The sequence below is a fragment of the Hypanus sabinus genome, chromosome 29 (assembly GCF_030144855.1).
Source record: "Hypanus sabinus isolate sHypSab1 chromosome 29, sHypSab1.hap1, whole genome shotgun sequence".
Lineage (NCBI taxonomy): Eukaryota > Metazoa > Chordata > Chondrichthyes > Myliobatiformes > Dasyatidae > Hypanus > Hypanus sabinus.
In genome coordinates, this window is record NC_082734.1 from 25844492 (window position 1) to 25863533 (window position 19042).

General features: G+C 47.7%; 1 protein-coding gene across 1 annotated transcript in view; it reads left to right on the forward strand.

Annotated features, from left to right (window-relative positions):
• The window catches only part of ruvbl2 (RuvB-like AAA ATPase 2), a 30634-nt gene extending 13047 nt beyond the window's left edge, over nt 1-17587 (forward strand). Inside the window, exons 8-15 of the mRNA XM_059953985.1 lie at nt 3787-3880; nt 4538-4661; nt 6444-6538; nt 6646-6764; nt 8315-8434; nt 13061-13190; nt 15396-15510; nt 17426-17587. Coding sequence (XP_059809968.1) covers nt 3787-3880; nt 4538-4661; nt 6444-6538; nt 6646-6764; nt 8315-8434; nt 13061-13190; nt 15396-15510; nt 17426-17451 — 823 coding nt within the window. The 3' untranslated portion in view covers nt 17452-17587. The remainder of the gene's footprint in view (nt 1-3786; nt 3881-4537; nt 4662-6443; nt 6539-6645; nt 6765-8314; nt 8435-13060; nt 13191-15395; nt 15511-17425) is intronic.
• The last annotated feature ends 1455 nt before the right edge of the window (nt 17588-19042 follow it).

Genomic DNA, 19042 nt, shown 5'->3' on the forward strand with positions numbered 1-19042 from the left:
AACACAAACTTACAGTTCTGTAGGTCTTTGGGTACGCAGGTCGGGTGCCGCCCGTGCTGTGAAGTGGGTATGGGGGCCAGGTTACCGAGCTTCTCGCGTAGTCTGCCCAGGACTGCTGCGGGTTCTTCCTCTTGCCCCCTTGGGGCTGGTAGGAACTCCCCGGGGACGACCAGGGGCGCGCCGTATACCAACTCGGCCGACGAGGCGTGCAGGTCGTCCTTGGGCGCTGTGCGGATGCCGGGTAGGACCCAGGGAAGCTCGTCCGCCCAATTGGCTCCTCGCAGGCGGGCCATGAGGGCCGACTTCAGGTGACGGTGGAAACGCTCCACTAGCCCGTTCGACTGTGGGTGGTAGGCAGTTGTGTGGTGCAGCTGAGTCCCCAAAAGGCTGGCCATAGCTGACCACAGGCTGGAGGTGAACTGGGCGCCTCTGTCGGAGGTAATGTGGGCCGGGACACCAAAGCGAGATATCCAGGTGGCGATCAGGGCTCGGGCGCAAGATTCGGAGGTGGTGTCGGTGAGCGGGACCGCCTCTGGCCATCTTGTGAACCGGTCCACGATAGTCAGGAGGTAACGCGCTCCGCGCGACACTGGCAGGGGGCCCACGATATCCACGTGAATGTGGTCGAAACGCCGGTGGGCGGGATGGAACTGCTGCGGTGGGGCTTTGGTGTGCCGCTGCACCTTGGCCGTCTGGCAGTGCATGCACGTTCTGGCCCATTCACTGACCTGTTTGCGGAGTCCGTGCCAAACGAACCTGCTGGAAACCATCCGGACAGTTGTCCGGATGGAGGGATGCGCCAAGTTATGAATGGAGTCGAAAACGCGGCGCCGCCATGCTGTCGGGACGACTGGATGGGGCTGGCCGGTGGCGACGACACAGAGTAGGGTCCTCTCACCTGGGCCCACGGGGAGGTCCTGGAGCTGCAGACCAGAGACTGCGGTTCTGTAACTCGGAATCTCCTCATCCGCCTGCTGTGCCTCTGCCAGTGCCTCAAAGTCTACCCCTTGGGAAAGGGCATGAACGGTAGGGCGAGAGAGCGTATCCGCCACGACATTGTCCTTACCCGAGACGTGCCGGACATCCGTCGTGTATTCAGAGATGTAGGACAGGTGGCGTTGCTGGCGGGACGACCAGGGGTCGGATGCTTTCGTATGCGCAAAGGCAAGTGGTTTGTGGTCCGTGAACGCGGTGAAGGGCCGACCTTCTAGGAAGTACCTGAAATGCCGGATTGCCAGGTAGAGCGCCAACAGTTCCCGGTCGAAAGCACTGTACTTAAGCTCGGGTGGTCGCAGGTGTTTGCTGAAAAACGCCAGGGGTTGCCAGCGACCTGCGATGAGCTGCTCCAGCACCCCACCGACTGCCGTGTTTGATGCGTCCACTGTGAGGGCGGTAGGGGTGTCCATTCTGGGATGTACTAGCATTGCGGCATCCGCCAAAGCTTCCTTCGTTTGAACGAAAGCGGCGGCGGACTCCTCGTCCCAGGTAATGTCCTTGCTCGGACCCGACATCAGGGCGAACAGGGGGCGCATGATCCGGGCAGCTGAAGGGAGGAAGCGGCGGTAGAAATTGACCATACCTACGAATTCCTGAAGACCTTTGATCGTGGTGGGTCGGGGGAAGCATCTACCTTAGCGGGCAGAGGGGTTGCCCCGTCTTTAGTAATCCTGTGGCCCAGGAAGTCAATGGTATCGAGTCCGAACTGGCATTTGGCGGGGTTGATTGTAAGACCGTACTCACTCAGTCGGGTGCAGAGTTGACGGAGGTGGGACAGATGCTCCTGACGACTGCCGCTGGCTATGAGGATGTCATCCAAATAGATGAATGCGAAGTCCAGGTCCCGTCCCACCGTGTCCATTAACCGCTGGAACGTCTGTGCGGCATTCTTCAGTCCGAACGGCATGCGGAGGAACTCGAAAAGGCCGAAAGGGGTGATGAGAGCCGTTTTGGGGACGTCGTCAGGATGCATCGGGATTTGATGGTATCCCCGGACGAGATCTACCTTGGAGAAGATCCGTGCGCCGTGCAGGTTTGCTGCAAAGTCCTGAATGTGCGGCACAGGGTAGCGGTCCGGTGTGGTAGCCTCGTTCAGCCTGCGGTAGTCGCCGCACGGTCTCCAGCCCCCCATCGCTTTGGGCACCATGTGCAGGGGGGAGGCCCATGGGCTGTCGGACCGCCGGATGATCCCCAATTCCTCCATCCTCTGGAAGTCCTCCTTCGCCAGTCGGAGCTTGTCCGGGGGAAGCCGCCGAGCACGGGCATGGAGGGGTGGTCCCTGGGTCGGGATGTGGTGCTGTACGCCGTGCCTGGGCATGGCCGCTGTGAACTGCGGTGCCAGAACCGATGGGAACTCCGCCAGGACCCTGGTGGAGTCGTTGTCGGACAGCGTGATGGAGCCGAGGTGAGGGGCTGGCAACTGGGCTGCACCCAGGGAGAACGTCTGAAAGGTCTCGGCGTGTACCAGTCTCTTCCTGGGCAGGTCGACCAGTAGACTGTGAGCCCGCAAAAAATCCGCACCCAGAAGCGGTTGGGCTACGGCGGCCAGTGTGAAGTCCCACGTGAACTGGCTGGAGCCGAACTGTAGCTGCACCGGACGGGTGCCATAGGTCCTTACGGTGCTGCCATTCACGGCCCGCAGGGGGGGACCTGGTGCCCTGCTGCGGGTGTCGTAACTCGTCGGAGGTAAAACGCTGATCTCAGCCCCAGTATCGACCAAAAACCGGCGTCCCGACCTTCTATCCCACACATACAGGAGGCTATCCCGATGGCCAGCCGCCGTAGCCATCAGCGGCGGCTGGCCCTGGCATTTCCCGGGAACTTGCAGGGCGGGCGACAACGGCGGGCTTCTGCGCCCCACCGCTGGTGGTAGAAGCACCAGTGTTCATTGGGCCGGGTGTTGGCGGGCTCTGTGGCCGGGCCTGGACTGGTTTGCTGCCGGGAGCGTGGCTGGGAGATCTGTGCGATGGACGCCCCGCTCACCTTTTTGGCGTTCCACAGCAAGTTCGCCCGGGCTGCCACCTTCCGGGGGTCACTGAAATCCGCATCGGACAGCAGCAGGCGTATGTCCTCGGGCAGCTGCTCCAGGAATGCCTGCTCAAACATGAGGCAGGGTGTGTGTCCGTCGGTGAGAGACAACATCTCATTCATTAAAGCCGATGGAGGTCTGTCGCCCAAGCCATCCAGGTGCAGTAAACGGGCAGCCCGCTCGCGCCGTGAGAGTCCAAAAGTCCTGAGGAGCAGGGCTTTGAATTCCGTGTACTTGCCGTCTGCCGGGGGCGACAGTACGAACTCCGCGACCTGGGCCGCTGTGTCCTGGTCGAGGGAGCTCACCACGTAGTAGTAGCGGGTGTCTGCTGAGGTGATCTGGCGAATGTGGAATTTGGCTTCGGCTTGCTGGAACCATAGGTCCGGGCGCTGTGTCCAGAAACCTGGCAGTTTCAACGAAACCGCGTGAACAGAGACGGCGTCGGTCATTTCTGGTCCAAAAATCGTTTGGACCGTCGGGGTCACCAATTGTAGCGGTGTGCTACACGCAGCGCTAAAATTACGACACGGAGTCGGTAACTGCAGTCGAAGGAAAAAACTTTATTCGAAAACTTCAGCCTCACTTTTAAGCCTCTGTCAACCGGCCCCCCATGGCGCAGAGGCTCCAAAGCTCTGTGCTCGCAAACCCCCGTAGGCTATCTAATTGTGAGTCGGTTCGGATACGCTAGGAAATGGGTCGCCACAATCCTTTATTAAGTGGAGGGAGACTGCAAAGTGAGTGAAGTGTTTCTATTTTTACAGAGACGTCATTACCATTGATAAGGCGACGGGCAAAATCAGCAAACTAGGACGATCTTTTACTCGAGCTCGCGATTACGACGCTATGGGAGCCCAAGTAAGTCTTGTTTACTGGGTGTAGATGTCTACCCTGGAAGATCTCTCCACAAACTGACTGCAAATATGAGCCTGTGAATAACGGAACGCTTTCTGTGAGGGAGGGGAGAGGAAGTGTTAATGCAAGCAGGCTTTCTCCACTGAGGTTGTGAGACTAGAACTTGAAGTCATGGATTAAGGGTGAAATATTTAAGGGGAACTTGATGGGGAACTTCTTCACTCAGAAGATGGTGTGAGCATAGAGCGTGCTGCCAATGGAAGTGACGGATGTGGATTTGATTGTAACATTTCAGAGAAGTTCAGATAGGTACATGGATGAGAAAGATATAAAGGGTCATGTCCAGCTGTGTGTCGATAGGACTAGGAACAGGCTAGATGGGCCGAAAATCCTGTTTCTGTGCTCTGTGACCCTGTAGAACTGCAGTAGGTTGACTGGTCAGTAGATTTTGAAGGGTTGGGTAGGAGGATCGGTATGTACAAACAGGGGCAGCAGAGATATCGAATGGTGCAGCAACCTCGAGGTTCTGATCAGCTTCCTCGTGTGTCTGTCTCTTGCTTTTCTGTGAGGTTGTTCCGGAGGTTTGCTGTATTCTGGGATGACAAGGCTTAAAGTAAGATTGGGGAGAGAGTAACTTTCTGAAAATGCTTCTTCTTGCAGACAAAGTTTGTGCAGTGCCCAGATGGAGAGCTGCAGAAACGCAAGGAAGTCGTTCACACTGTGACGTTGCACGAGATCGATGTGATCAACAGCAGGACACAGGGCTTCCTTGCTTTGTTCTCAGGTAGGACCAACACATCGATCCAGAGGTTACCAGCAGCAAATAATGACAGTGGAAGAGTGAAGGTTTGGCATTACCCTAACCTCGCCCCATTAAGAACTGGGGGCCCATCCCTCTTCTTCAAAAGAGTTAGATAGTCTCAGCACTAAAACTATCTGAAGGGCTTTGGGCTAAGAAGAGGGCGGAAAGTAAATTAACCTAGGTTTGCACCTGGATACCTAGTGCCATCCTCCTGGGAAGTTTTGCAAATTTCAGTGGACAGCAATGGCTTCCATTCCATTGCATCTTTAACAAAGCAGAAAATTAAATTCTGAGGCACTTCCCAGTAGCTGCAGGGACAAAATAGATCAGATCACTGCGTACACAACCACCCAGCAAACCGCCTTTTCCAAAAGCTCCCTTCTGAAAAGTAGTTTAGGACTATTAAAACAAAAATTTCACACCATCAAAAAGCTTCTTCTCCCAGGCAATTAATGTGATCAACCTTTCCAGTTAACCCCTACCCCCCACCTCTATCTATCACCCCTGTCACTGCACTGTATTTTAATCCACCTTTTATAAAGCTACGTGGTGGTATTTATGCATATTTTATTCCGTATCAGTACTTTAACCTCTTTTCTATAACTATATTTTTGTTGAATGTCACACTGTAACCAACACACCACAGTAATTCCTAATACGTGTAAATCTATAGGCAAATAGCATCAACTCTTGATAGCAAGTACAATCAGGATCAGGTTTAATATCACCAGCATATGTCATGGTATTTGCTGTTTTGCAGCAGCAATACATTCTAGTAGATATAATAAAAACTATAAATTACAATGAGGTTTATATTAAAAACTGAATTAAATAAGTAGAGCAAAAAGAAAGGGGGTAAGAAATAGTGAGGAAGTTCATTGTCCATTCAGAAAACTGACGGATGAGAGGAAGAAGCGGTTCCTGAATTGTTGAGTCACTGTAAATACATTCCAAACCTGCCTGTTAATGTAGGTCATTGCAATGCTGCTTTGGCTGTGGCCTCACAGGATCACGTTGTCACTGTAAAGCTCTCCCTCTTCAGGACACGGGGTGGGAGCCCAGCGCACAGTACTCTGCTGGTTCTCAGTTGCTTGTGGAATAGCAGATTTCTGTGCCATCATAGTGGCCAACATGTGTCACAGTTGGACCTTTTACCTACTCCTGATCAGCCAGCCACTTTAGGGAGGCTTTAGGAAATCCTACAAGTAGATTCCTAAGCGTCTTTGCACCTCTGGTTCTTGAATTTTCTCCATTTCAAAAATAGTCTATGCCTTTATTCCTTCTACCAAAGCGCATGAACATATACTTCCCTATATTGCATCTATCGCTTCTTTGCCCATCTCCTAATCTATCCTCAGTCTTTCTGCAGATTCTCTGCAGAAAGATTTAGAAACACTACCTGCCCCTCCACCTACCTTCATATAATTAAACTTGGAGGCAAAGCTATCAATTCAGTCATCCAAATCATTGACGTATAATGTTGAAAGAAACAATCCCAATACCGACCCTTGCGGAACGCCACTAGTCACTGGCAGCCAGCCAGTAAAAGCCTATTCATTCCTTTGCTTTGTCTCCAGCCAGTCTTCTATCCATGCCAGTATTTTTCCTGTAATATAACGGGTTCATATCTTGTTTAGTATGCCAAATACTTTCTCTACCACCCTATAAACCTGTGCAGTCACTTTCAGGGAGCGGTGGATGGGAAACTAGTTCACCCTTTAGACGTAAAGTGTCACTTATTGTTCTTGTGGGTTGTCCTCACAGGTGACACTGGGGAAATCAAGTCTGAAGTGCGTGAGCAGATCAATGCCAAGGTCGCAGAGTGGAGAGAAGAAGGAAAGGCAGAGATAATCCCTGGGGTAGGTGTCCAGACTTCACCTCTACGTGCTGAAGTTCCACTCCAGGACTGGAGAGCTTAATGTGGGCTAACGTAACCGTTTACTTCCCATGTGTCGGTCCTCTGCAGGTGCTGTTCATTGATGAAGTTCACATGCTGGACATTGAGTGTTTCTCCTTCCTAAACCGTGGCCTAGAAAGTGACATGGCTCCAGTCCTGATCATGGCAACTAACCGAGGAATAACCAGGTATACAGGCCCCTCTGTCCACACCTCGTATTCAGGGAGGCTACCGAGAATTAACCAACATTTTTAACTTGAAGGCATCTTAACTTGACGATGTTCTGATTTAGGATTTATACTGCAGTTTGCAACATGGGATTAAATTAGTAAATGTCATGGTTGCAACCACACTTGACCTGCATACTCTGGTTGGCGTGGCCCTGTGAATTCTTGGATGCAGCCACCTGTACCCCGGCACAGTCTGCACACTCGGGTGGGAAGAGATGGGTGGGTAGTAACTCACTTAAAAAGACCAACCACCTCTGAGAAAAGAGTTAAAAGTGATTCCTCCTTGATGTATGTTAAAATAAAATGGAAACCTGTAAGACGGAATGGTGTTAGCCAGGAGTGGGATTGATTTTGGGAAGTGAAAGGAGCACGAGTCTACAGTCTAGAGAGTAGATATGATGACTATGTGTGTGTCTGGGGAAGGTGAGGTACAGATACAGGTAACAAAGTTCAAAGTAAATTTATCATCAAAGTACACCTATGTCACCATGTACAACCATGAAATTCATTTTCTTGCTTGCATACTCAATAATTACAATAACTATAATAGAATCACCACACCAACTGGGTGTACAGCTAGTATGCAAACTGTGCAAATACTAAAATAATTAATAATAAATGAGCAATAAATATCAAGAACATGAGATAAGTTCTTGAAAATGAGTCTATAGGTTGTGGAACAATTTCAGTAATGGGGCGACTGAAGTTACCCCTTTGGTTCGAGGGGCTGATGGTTGAGGGGTAATAACTATTCCTGAGCCTGGTGGTGTTAGTCCTGAGGCTCCTGTACCACCTCCCTGATGGCCACAGCTAGAAGAGAGCATGGCCTGGGTGGTGGGAGCCCCTGATGAGTGCTGCTTTCCTACGGCAATATTCCTTGTAGATGTGCTCAGTGGTGGGGTGGGGCGGGCTTGTCCCACGATGGAGTGGCTGTGTCCACTACTATTTGCATTCAATTGCATTGGTGTTTCAGTGTACTCGCCATCACACATCTATAGAGGTTAGTAAAAGTTTTAGATGTCATACCAAAGCTTTGCAGACTCCTGTGGAAGTAGAGGAGCTGCTGTGCTTTCCCCGTAGTTGCACTTAAGTGCTGGGCCGAGGTTAAGGCCTCTGAAATGATAACACTAAGGAATTTAAAGTTGCTGACCATCCCCACCTCTGACCCCAGATGAGGACTGTTTTGTGGACCTCTGGTTTCCTCCCCCTGAAGTCAATAATCAGCTCCTTAGTCTTGCTGAAATTGAGTAAAAGATTATTGTACCAAATGGTGCCTTATCATTGAGGAGAGTACTGGGTTAAGAGTTATGTTGGAGTTTTGAAGGGATCTTGAGGGGTATAAAAAGGGGCACTTTGTGCAAGAGGGAATCTAAGGGTTGGAGGTGGAGACAAGGACATAAGGAGACTGAAGCACTCCACACCAAGATTGTATTGGGTTGACAATCTTTGATATATTAGAAGATATGATGGCAAAAGACCACACCAACTAAACAGCTTCTGTGTCTCAGGATTCGCGGTACAAGCTACAAAAGCCCTCATGGAATTCCAATCGACTTACTGGATCGACTGGTGATCATCTCGACCTCTCCCTACAACGAGAAGGAAACCAAACAGATTCTGAAAATCAGGTGAGGTGCCTGGAGTGTGGATCTCGGGGCAGTTCGGTTGGAATCACTTGAACGCAGAGGTGGCTGAGGCTCTTGTACTGTTCAGTCATTGACCTTTTTTCAGCTGTCCACAAAACAGTAACTCTCGGTACCTCTGGTTAAAAGTGCAAGAATTAACCCTGTCTCTCTGGGTTACCAGACGCATGCAAGATGGATGTAGTGTTGTAACTACTGTTCGCAAATTGGATGAAAGCTCTTCCATAACTTCTTCCCACATTGAAGTGGTTCAGGAAGTACTTGTTACGCTCATTGGGATGAAGTTTTAGAACATAGAGCAGTGCAGCACTGTTCAGGCCCCACGGCCCACAATGTTGTGGCGACTTTTTAAACTACTCTAAAATCAATCTAACCCTTCCCTCCCACATAGCCGTCCATTTTTCTTTCATCCATGTGCCCATCTAAGAGTCTCTTAAATGTCCAGAATGGGTTTGCCTACCACTACCACTGCATTCTACACACCTATCACTCTGTATGTTTAAAAAAAACTTGCCTCTGATATCCCCCTTATGCTTCCCTCCTACTGCCACCTTAAAATTATTCTCTCTTGTATTTCCTTCCTGGGGAAAAAATAACTGACTGTCCGTTCGATCTTGGCAATTGTAGGGATGACTTACAGCAGACTGAAAAGCTTGAGCAAGTAGATATTAAGAAAGAGGATGTGCTGGAGCTTTTGAAAAGCATCAAGTTGGATAAGTCACCTGGACCAGACAAGATGTATCCCAGGCTACAGTGGGAGGTGAGGGAGGAGATTGCTGAGCCTCTGGCGATGATCTTGGCATCATCAATGGGGACGGGAGAGGTTCCGGAGGATTGGTGGGTTATGGATGTTGTTCCCTTATTCAAGAAAGGAAGTAGAGATAGCCCAGGAAATTTTAGACAAGTGAGTCTTACTTCAGTGGTTGGTAAGTTGATGGAGAAGATCCTGAGAGGCAGGATTTATGAACATTTGGAGAGGCATAATATGATCGGGGAATAGTCAGCATGGCTTTGTGAAAGGCAGGTTGTGCCTTATGAGCCTGATTGAATTTTTTGAGGATATGACTAAACACATTGTTGAAGGTAGAGCAGTCGTTGTAGTGTATATGTATTTCAGCAAGGCATTTGATAAGGTACCCCATGCAAGGCTTGTAGAGAAAGTAAGGAAGCATGGGATCCAAGGGGACATTGCTTTGTGGATCCAGAACTGGCTTGCCCAAAGAAGGCAAAGTGTAGTTATAGATGGGTCATATTCTGCATGGAGGTTGGTCACCAGTGGTGTGTCTCAGAGATCTGTTCTCTGACACCTGCTCTTCGTGATTTTTATAAATGACCTGGATGAAGAAGTGGAGGGATGGGTTAGTAAATTTGCTGATGACACAAAGGTTGTGGGTGTTGTGGATAGTGTGGAGGGCTGTCAGAGGTTACAGCGGGACATTGATAGGTTGCAAAACTGGGCTGAGAAGCGGCAGATGGAGTTCAACCCAGATCAGTGTGAGGTGGTTCATTTTGGTAGGTCAGATATGATGGTAGAATATAGTATTAATGGTAAGACTCTTGGCAGTGTGGAGGATCGGAGGGATCTTGGGGTCCAAGTCCATAGGACACTCAAAGATTGAGTTTAGGAGCCGAGAGGTAATGTTGCAGCTATATAGGACCCTGGTCAGACCTCACTTGGAGTACTGTGCTCAGTTCTGCTACAGGAGGGATGTGGAAACCATAGAAAAGATGCAGAGGCGATTTACAAGGATGTTGCCTAGGTTGGGGAGCATATTTTTAAAGCTCTTAATAGTCTGGGACCAGAGTACAACACAGAATTGTTTCATTTTTATAATCCTGCTCAGCTTTTAGGTCTTCTTCCACCAGTCTCTTAAATTTAAACAATCTCCTTCAAAAGATAATTGGCAGGTCAGCTTTTTCTGAATTGCACTCCTAAACCTAATAAGATTCAAGATTCAACAACTTTATTGTCATTCTAACCATACATCAGCTTTGCAGGGCAGAATGAGACAGCATTTCCCAGGGGCAAGTGCAATCATAACACAACAAGTGCAACATTAAATAATAAACATAACAATAAATAGTAAAACACAACAGCCACATGTCGGTTAAAATCAAGTTGTAAGTGTCCAGTGCAAGTTAAAACTGTCCAAAGCAGAGTCAGGTAGAGCAGCTATTTAGCAGTCTGACTGCCTGTTGGAGGAAGCTGTTTAGTAGCCTTGTGGTTTTAGTTTTGATGCTCCTGTAATGTTTGCCTGATGGCAGAAGAACAAACAGTTTATGGAGAGGGTGTGAGGGATCTTTAATGATGAACCGTGTCTTCTGGAGGCATCGACTCTGAAAGAAGTCTTGGACAGAAGGTAGGGAGACCCCAATAACCTTCTCTGCTCCCCTAACCACCCTCTGCAAGGCTTTTTTGTCAGTAGCACTGCAGCTGGAGTACCAGGTTGTGATGCAAAAGGTCAGCACACTCTCAACCACGCCTCTGTAGAATGTAGTTAAGATGTTAGTGGGGAGTGATGCTTGTTTAAGCTTCCTCAGAAATTGCAATCTCTGCTGGGCCCGTTTCACAATCCCAGTGGTGTTCCTGGACCAGGTGAGATTGTCCGAGATCTGCACCCCAAGGAACTTGATGTTTTCCACTCTCTCCACTGTGGAGCCGCTGATGCTGAGGGGTGTGTGCTCAGGCTGAGACCGTCTGAAATCGACGATCATCTCCTTGGTTTTGGTGACATTAAGCATCAAGTTGTTGTCACTGCACCTAGATGTTTGACCTCCTCCCTGTACATTGTTTCATCATTTTTGCTGATGAGCCCCACCACTGTGGTATCATCAGCAAATTTAATAATCAGGTTCCCCTTGAATCTGGCTGTACAATCATGTGTTAGCAGTGTAAACAGCAATGGGCTGAGCACATAGCCTTGTGGGGATCCAGTGCTCAGTGTGATGGAGTCAGAGATGTTGCTGCCAACGCGGACTGACTGTGGACTCTCTGCCAAGAAATCCAGAATCCAGCGACACATAGCAGTGTTAAGGCCAAGCAGCGACAGTTTCTCCACTAGTCTCTGCGGGATGATTGTATTGAACGCTGAACTGAAATCAATGTACAGGATTCTGGCATAAGTGTCTTTGTTGTCCAAGTGAGAGAGAACTGTGCGCAGTGTGGTGGATATTGCATCCTCCGTAGAGCGATTTGGACGATAAGCAAACTGTAGAGGGTCAAGCGATGAGGGGTCTAGCTGTGATATGAGGCTTCACAATCCGTTCAAAGGGAGGCAGTCTCAGTTGACACTTCCAAACATCAGTTCAAAACCTATTTACTTAACCTTGCTTTTGACAAACATCATTTTTGTCTTTTATTTTCATGTTTGCTTTTTATCCTATTCTAAAGCACTTTGAACTACATCTTCTGTATGAAAAATGCTGTATAAATATTTATTATTATTGTATTTTTATTTTTTTTCTCAACTCAAGTTGGTAAATCCTGAGATGCAAGCAAAACCAAGCACACTCATTTCTCAGTCGCTAGGAACTCTTGAACTATTCTGGTGGTGTTTAGTATTGTGTCTTTCTGGAGATTTACATAAATATTGCTGTGTAGGCCTAATTGTTCAATGCTATTTTGTAGTGACTTTGGAATGATACCAGTTGTAGATATTCCTAATGGGGTAATGTACATCCTGTTCATGTTCCATAGTCTTTCAATTTCCTCTTTTAATTCTGCATATTTCTGGTGTTTTTCACTTTCTGATTTCTGTATGTTACGTGTGTTTGGAGTGACTATATCTATTAAGTAAGTTGTTCTTGCTTGTTTATCGTGTAATATTCTATCCGGATGGTTGCTGTTCTTATAATTAAGCATATATCCTCTAATTTTACACTTCCCTACCTTGGGGACAAAGATTCACTTTATAAACCTCTCTATGGTCATTCCTTTGTCTCTGCGAATTGTAATTCTCAACCAGTTTTCCAGAAGTAACAGCTACGGAAGTAAAACACAAAAATACAACCGCAGATGCTGTGGATCAAAGGATATGTACACAACGCTGGAAGAACTCAGCAGGTCAGGCAGCATCCGTGAGAAAAGAGTAGCCAGCGTTGAGACGTTGGCTACTCTTTTCTCACGGATGCTGCCTGACCTGCTGAGCTACGGAAGTAGTTGCCTTTCTTTTGAACGACAGACCCTAGCAGAGTGGCAGATGCAGATTTGATTGGAACTTTTAAGAGAAGTTTGGATAAGTACATTGTTGAGAGGGGCATGGCAGGCTAAAGTCCAGGTGCAGATTGATGGGACTAGGCAAAATAATGGGTCAGTGTACGCTAGATGGGCCAAAAGGCCTTTTTGTGAGTTATATTGTTCTTTGGCTCTATTACTGTTAACTACAGTAAAACCTGTTAACCCAGCAGTTTGCCTTCAGGTTAATTGCACTAGAGTTTGGGTACCTTTCTTGTTTGTAATGCAGTGAACTAAATTGTTTTATTATCTGTTCGAGAGAATTTTTTTAATATATAAGCAGCCACTTTTACATAACTCAAGTGAAATCTATAGACTGGTGAGGTTTCCATGCTACCGTGATCATCCCTTTAAAGATGGTCCCTTGTTATGTGTAGGTGTGAAGAGGAGGACGTGGAGATGAGTGAAGATGCATACACAGTCCTCACCCGGATCGGCTTGGAAACATCTCTCCGTTACTCCATCCAGCTGATCACTGCTGCCAACCTCGTCTGTAAGAAGCGCAAGGTAGACCACACTTCCTGCCGGTCCAAGTCCCCGTCTTATTCTGTCTTCCATCCTGCTGTCAGTTCCGTCCCTGAGACCAAATATCTCCTTGCTGACAAATGGTGCTCCTCACTTTGAGCTATACATCACCTACAGATGCAATATAAAGCTCCCATGCTTTTCATCCATTAGTATGTCTCAGTCCAGCTGAAGTTCTGCCCTTTCAAAGTTCACACTTCCATGTCTCATAGCCTTATCTAATCCCCACAATGTTGGACAATTGATGCTATAAGATTGTAAAATTCAACTAGCCTGCAGAGAGCAGAGTTCTGATTCAGATTCAAATTTATTTGTTCATAAGATAGAACAGAATTAGGCCAGTCGGCCCATCAAGTCTGTTCTACCATTCCATCATGGCTGATACATTATCCCTCTCAACCCCATTCTCCTGTACCCTTTAATGCTCTGGCTTATCAAGAACTTATCACCCTCTGCTTTATATATAATGACTTGGCCACCACAGCCACCCCAGCAATGATTTTCACAGATTCACCACGCTGTATTTTAAGGCTGTGCCTTCTGGTCCTAGACTCACCCATTATAGGAAACACCCTCTTCACATCCACTCTAGCCGGGCCTTTCAATATTCTGTAGGTTTCAATGAGATCCCACTTCATTCTTCTAAGCTTGATCAAGTTAAGGTCCAGAGCCATCAAACGCTCCTCATATATTAACCCTTTCATTCCCAGAAACATTCTCCTGAACCACCTCTAGCCCCTCTACAATGGCAGCACATTTTTTTAGATAAGGAGCCCAAATACTGCTCACAATACTCCAAGTACAGTCTGACCAGTGCCTTGTAAGCATCACGTCCTTGCTCTTGTATTCTAGTTCTCTGGAATTGAATGCTAACGTTGTGCTTGCCTTCCTCACCACCGATTCAACCTGCGCGTTAACCTTCAGGGAATCCTGTGCAAGGACTCCCAAGTCCCCTTTCACCTCTGATTTTAGAATTTTCTCCCCATTTTCAAAATAGCAGTGAGAAGGCAAGTAGGATGTCAGCATTCATTTCAAGAAGACCGGAATATAAAAGCAAGGATGTAATGTTGAGACTTTATAAAGCACTGGTGAGGTCTCACTTGGAGTATTGGGAGCAGGTTTTGGCTCCTTATCTTAGAAAGCATGTGCTGAACCTGGAGAGGGTTCAAAAGAGGTTCATGAATATGATTCCTGGACTGAATGGCTTGTCATATGAAGAGCATTTGATGGCTCTGGGCCTGTATTCACTAGAATTCAGAAGAATGTGGGATGATGTAATTGAAACCTATCGAATGATAGAGTGGATGTTTCCAGTGGTGGAAGAGTCTAATACCAGAGAACATAGCCTCAATAGAGGGGCATCCTTTTAGAATAAAGAGGAGGAATTTCATTAGCCAGAGAGTGATGAATCTGCAGAATTCTTCACCACAGGCAGCTATGGAGGCCAAGTCTTTAATGCAGAGGTTGATAGATTCTTGATTGGTTGGGGCATGAAGGAATAAGGCAGGAGATTGCAGCTAAGAGGAAATTTGGATCAGCCATGTTAAAATGGTGGAGTGCATTCTCCATATCTCTCCAGTGACATTTTCTAGTGGTCGAATGTCTACTCTCACCTCTTTTAATCTTTATACAGTATATCTGAAAAAAATCTTTTGGTGTCCTCTATTTTTGTTAGCTTACCTTCATGTTTCATCTTTTCTCTCCTTATGGTTTTTTCAGTTGCCGTCTTTTGATATTATGCTGTCCTTGACTTCCTTTGTCAACCATAGTTACCTCTTCTTCCTTTTAGAATACTACTTCATCTTTGGGATGTATCTATTCTGCACCTTCCGAATCGCCTCCAGAAACTCCAGACTTTGCTGTTCTGCCATCATCCCTGCTGGTGTTCCCTTCCAGTTAATTTTGGCCGGCTCTTCTCTCATGCCCCTATAATTCCTCCATATGTACACAGAAGCAAACAGTGAAATGTGTTGTTTGTGTCAACAACTGACACAGCCCACAAGTGTGGTCGCACATTCCAGCGCCAACATACCATGGTTGACAGAACACAACAACTGACAAAACAACAACAGCAAAGCAAGCCCCATTCCTCCCACCCATGTACATTCACATTTCCCTTTCCTTACCCTTCTCCCATTATATCTCTTTCCTTGATCCCGACCACAGTTGTTTCCTGTTTTGTTTCAGGGGACAGAGGTACAAGTGGACGACATTAAACGTGTTTACTCTCTCTTCCTGGATGAGTCCCGATCAACGCAGTACATGAAGGAATACCAGGACGCCTTCATGTTTAATGAAATAAGTGAGTTTTTCCCGGCTGCAGGAACCATGTGGTGTATAACTGGGACAGTCAGTCGTGCATGAAGTCCAGTGACAGTGAAATATGTCATTTGGTCAATGACCAACACAGCCTGAGGCTGTACTGGGGGCCCACAGTGTTGCTGCGCTTCCGGTGCCAACATAGAACGCCCACAACTTACTAACCCTAACCTGTATGTCTTTGGAATGTGGGAGGAAATCGGAGTACCTAGAGGAAACGTGGGGAGAACAGTAAGCGGCAGGAACCCCAGTCACTGGTGCTGTAAAGTACTACGCTAAGCATAAAACTACAGTGCCCTTAGCTGTGGTCAGTGTTTGTCCCCAGGGAGCTCAGAGATAGGGTGTACGTTCACATTCAAAGGGTACAAATGGGAATTAATGGTTAATGTGAAGGCAGACTTGTCCAGAACTGGCCCATCTCTGGACAGAAGTTGGGTTATCAACAGTAACACAACTGTGCTGTGCTGGGGATGATGGGAACTAGTCACCGACTCAGGGACTTCCAGGGCAAGGTGCATGTAGGCCGTGAGTGTGATCACAATTACCGTGAGAGTCTCCAGCTCACCTGCGAGTATCTCTGAGCTGCAAGGTCTTCGCTCAGAGGATGGTGAGAGTGTGGAACGAGCTGCCGGTGAGTGTACGGATGTGTATATGATTGCAGCATTTAGGATGGGAGGGGTATAGTGGACTCTGGTCCAGGTGTCAGTAGGACTAGGCAGAATTCAGCACGGATTAGATGGGCCAAAGGACTCCATTTCTGTGCCGTCACCCTCTATAATTGACCTGCTCACTGATGTTTGTATATTATTATTCATCTGTGGCATGTGGTTAAAACCAGCGTTTATATCACATTCAGAATGCTGGAGGAACTCAGTAGGCAGGGCAAAGCATCTATGGGGAGAAAAGTACAGTCGGTGTTTTGGGCCAAAACCATTCGGGGCAGGTCTTCTGAGTTCCTCCAGCATTTTGTGTGTGTTGCTCAGATTTCTAGCCTCTGCAGATTTTCTCTTGTTTATGATTTATATCACACTGCAAGTTGGTTTGAGAATTTGAAAGTGGCATCCCTCACTAAGAAGCCCCACCAGCCATTATTACCATCAGAGAGGTGGTTTGGGAGCCTTAGGACACACACTCAATATTTCCGGAACAGCTTCTTCCCCTCAGCCATCAGATTTTGGAGCAGTCCTAAACAGACCTCACTATTCCTCTTCTGCATTATTTATTGATTTTGTTTCTTATTGAAACTTAATAATTTTTTGTTTTGCACTGTACTGTTGCCACAAAACTACAAATTTCATGCCATGTGTCAGTGATAATAAACCTGATTTTGAATGGTGAGAAAAGAGCAGTGGGCCAGCTGGTGAAGGTGCTCCCATAATTTAGGGTGGTACTGATCTGGATTCAATCCCACCCCTGCCTGTAAGGATTTTGTACATTCTACCCATGACTGCATGGGTTTCCTCCGAGTGCTCCAGTTTTCCCAAAACCCAACGATGTGCAGGTTAGGTAGGCTAATTGGTCATACGAGTGCAATTGGGCGGCACGGGATCATTGCGCCAAAAAACTTGTTACCATACTGTATCTCTAAGTAAATAGATTCACCCCCCCCCCCCCACCCAAGTTGCTAGCTCGATACTCAACCCAGGCACGGATGGAAAGCATGCAAGGGAGCCGGCTGGATTCAAACTTGGGACCTCTTGCCCCAAAGTCCAGCACTGATGCCACTGCACCACCAGCTGGTTCACAACAAAGATACACCAGGGCTGAAAGCAGGAGCCAGTGGTCTGTGGCTTGTGTTAGTGGGTGGGGGAGTTGATGACGGGGTGATCCCTGGAATGCGATGAGTAACCTGCTGCTGTACACTTGCTCATGATTACTCTGACCCTCTTATTTTGCAGAAGGTGAGGTGATGGACACCAACTAACCCAGCGAGATGTCGCAAAAGCTGTGAAGACCCCAATGTTTGTTACCACTGAGATCCAATCGCGTGTTGATTTCAACAATATTTTTGTCACTTTTTATGGTTTCCAGGTTATTTTGTAATAAATTCTGAAAGGTTTGACAGGTTGAAATATTCTGTGAGTTTTGCTGTTGATGGTCGGTTACACACTGTACGTGGTTAGTGATGGCTGGGCTCATACCTCATACCTCAGAACTCATACCTCATGTTCTCAGGCTCAAGCACCATCACAGCTACTGAAACAGCATCAAAGCTCAGGGCGTGATTCTCTGCAAGTCACAGTTATTATCAGAGTACATAAATGCCACCCTAAGAGTCATTCTCCTGCAGGCTGACTTCTCACTTGATTGTTTCACACATTGATCTGCCTTTGCATTTACTCAGAACATCACTGACAGTCCCCTGACTTAAAGGGCATGTGTGAAGCCGTTGAGTTTCAGGACCCTGGTGACCTCATGGTCATGTTTTTGATGTTTTAATATCTTTTAAGTCCCTGGTTAATTATATTTCAGTTCCCCACAGTGGTGTGATTTGAACCTGTGTCTCTGGACGTGACCTCGAGCCCTGGCTGCTGGACCTTACTCACTGGGTGCCCATCTGTACTGCTTACTGAATGGTGAGCAGTGAGTTTTCCCACCGTTTCTCTCCCCCCCCCCCCCCCCCACCCGGAGAACTACAGAACTGAACAAATGGTACAGGCAAGGAAACTTTTGATCATCTTGATCTGCATTTGTCCCTTCCCGTTTGGATAAAGCACAGCAGTAACACAAGTCCTGGTCACCAAGATTGGTCTCGGCCAACGCTCACTGCAAGTTGTCACAGTGTGAAATTCCGCCCCGCCAGTGTACCTGGGGTCTAACATACCCACACCATCATCCAATTCGAACACCAGGCGTTCTCCAGAACCTGGCCCGTTCCATTTCATGTGTGGGAGCAAACTTTATCCCATCTGGCGGGGAGTACTTGGAGTTTAGACCATAAGACTAGGAACAGATTGGGCCATTCAGCCCATCAGTTTTAGCTTTATTAAAGGTTAGCTCTATTTGTAAGTGTGCCACGGGTGTCAGCTACCCACGCAGTCCGAGGATGTGCTGCGGCAGCCCCAGGTGTTACCACGCTTCCAGCACCCACAGAGCGTATGCACAACTTCAGGCGCGGAGGCCAAAGGCGGAGTTTAACTCCGTACGGCGGCTGTGGAGGCCAAGTCATTAGGTATGTTTAAGGCAGAGGCTGATACATCCTTGATTAGTCAGGGCATGAAGGAACACTGGGAGATTGGGACTGAGAATGAAATGGATCAGCAGTCGCGTATTTCTGCTCCTATATCTTATGAAACAGACCCATCTGCAAAGGAGATCAGAGTCACCTATTACCTGCCAACTTGTACTCCTTCCCCTCACATCACCTTATTCTGGATTCTCCACCCTTCCAGTCCTGACGGAAGGCCTCCCTCCATTGTTCGTTCCAGTCCGGGGGCCGCCTGACCTGAGTTTCTCCCGCGTTTTTTGTCTGTTGCTCTAGATTGCCAGCATCTGCAGAATCCGTTGTGTTATAT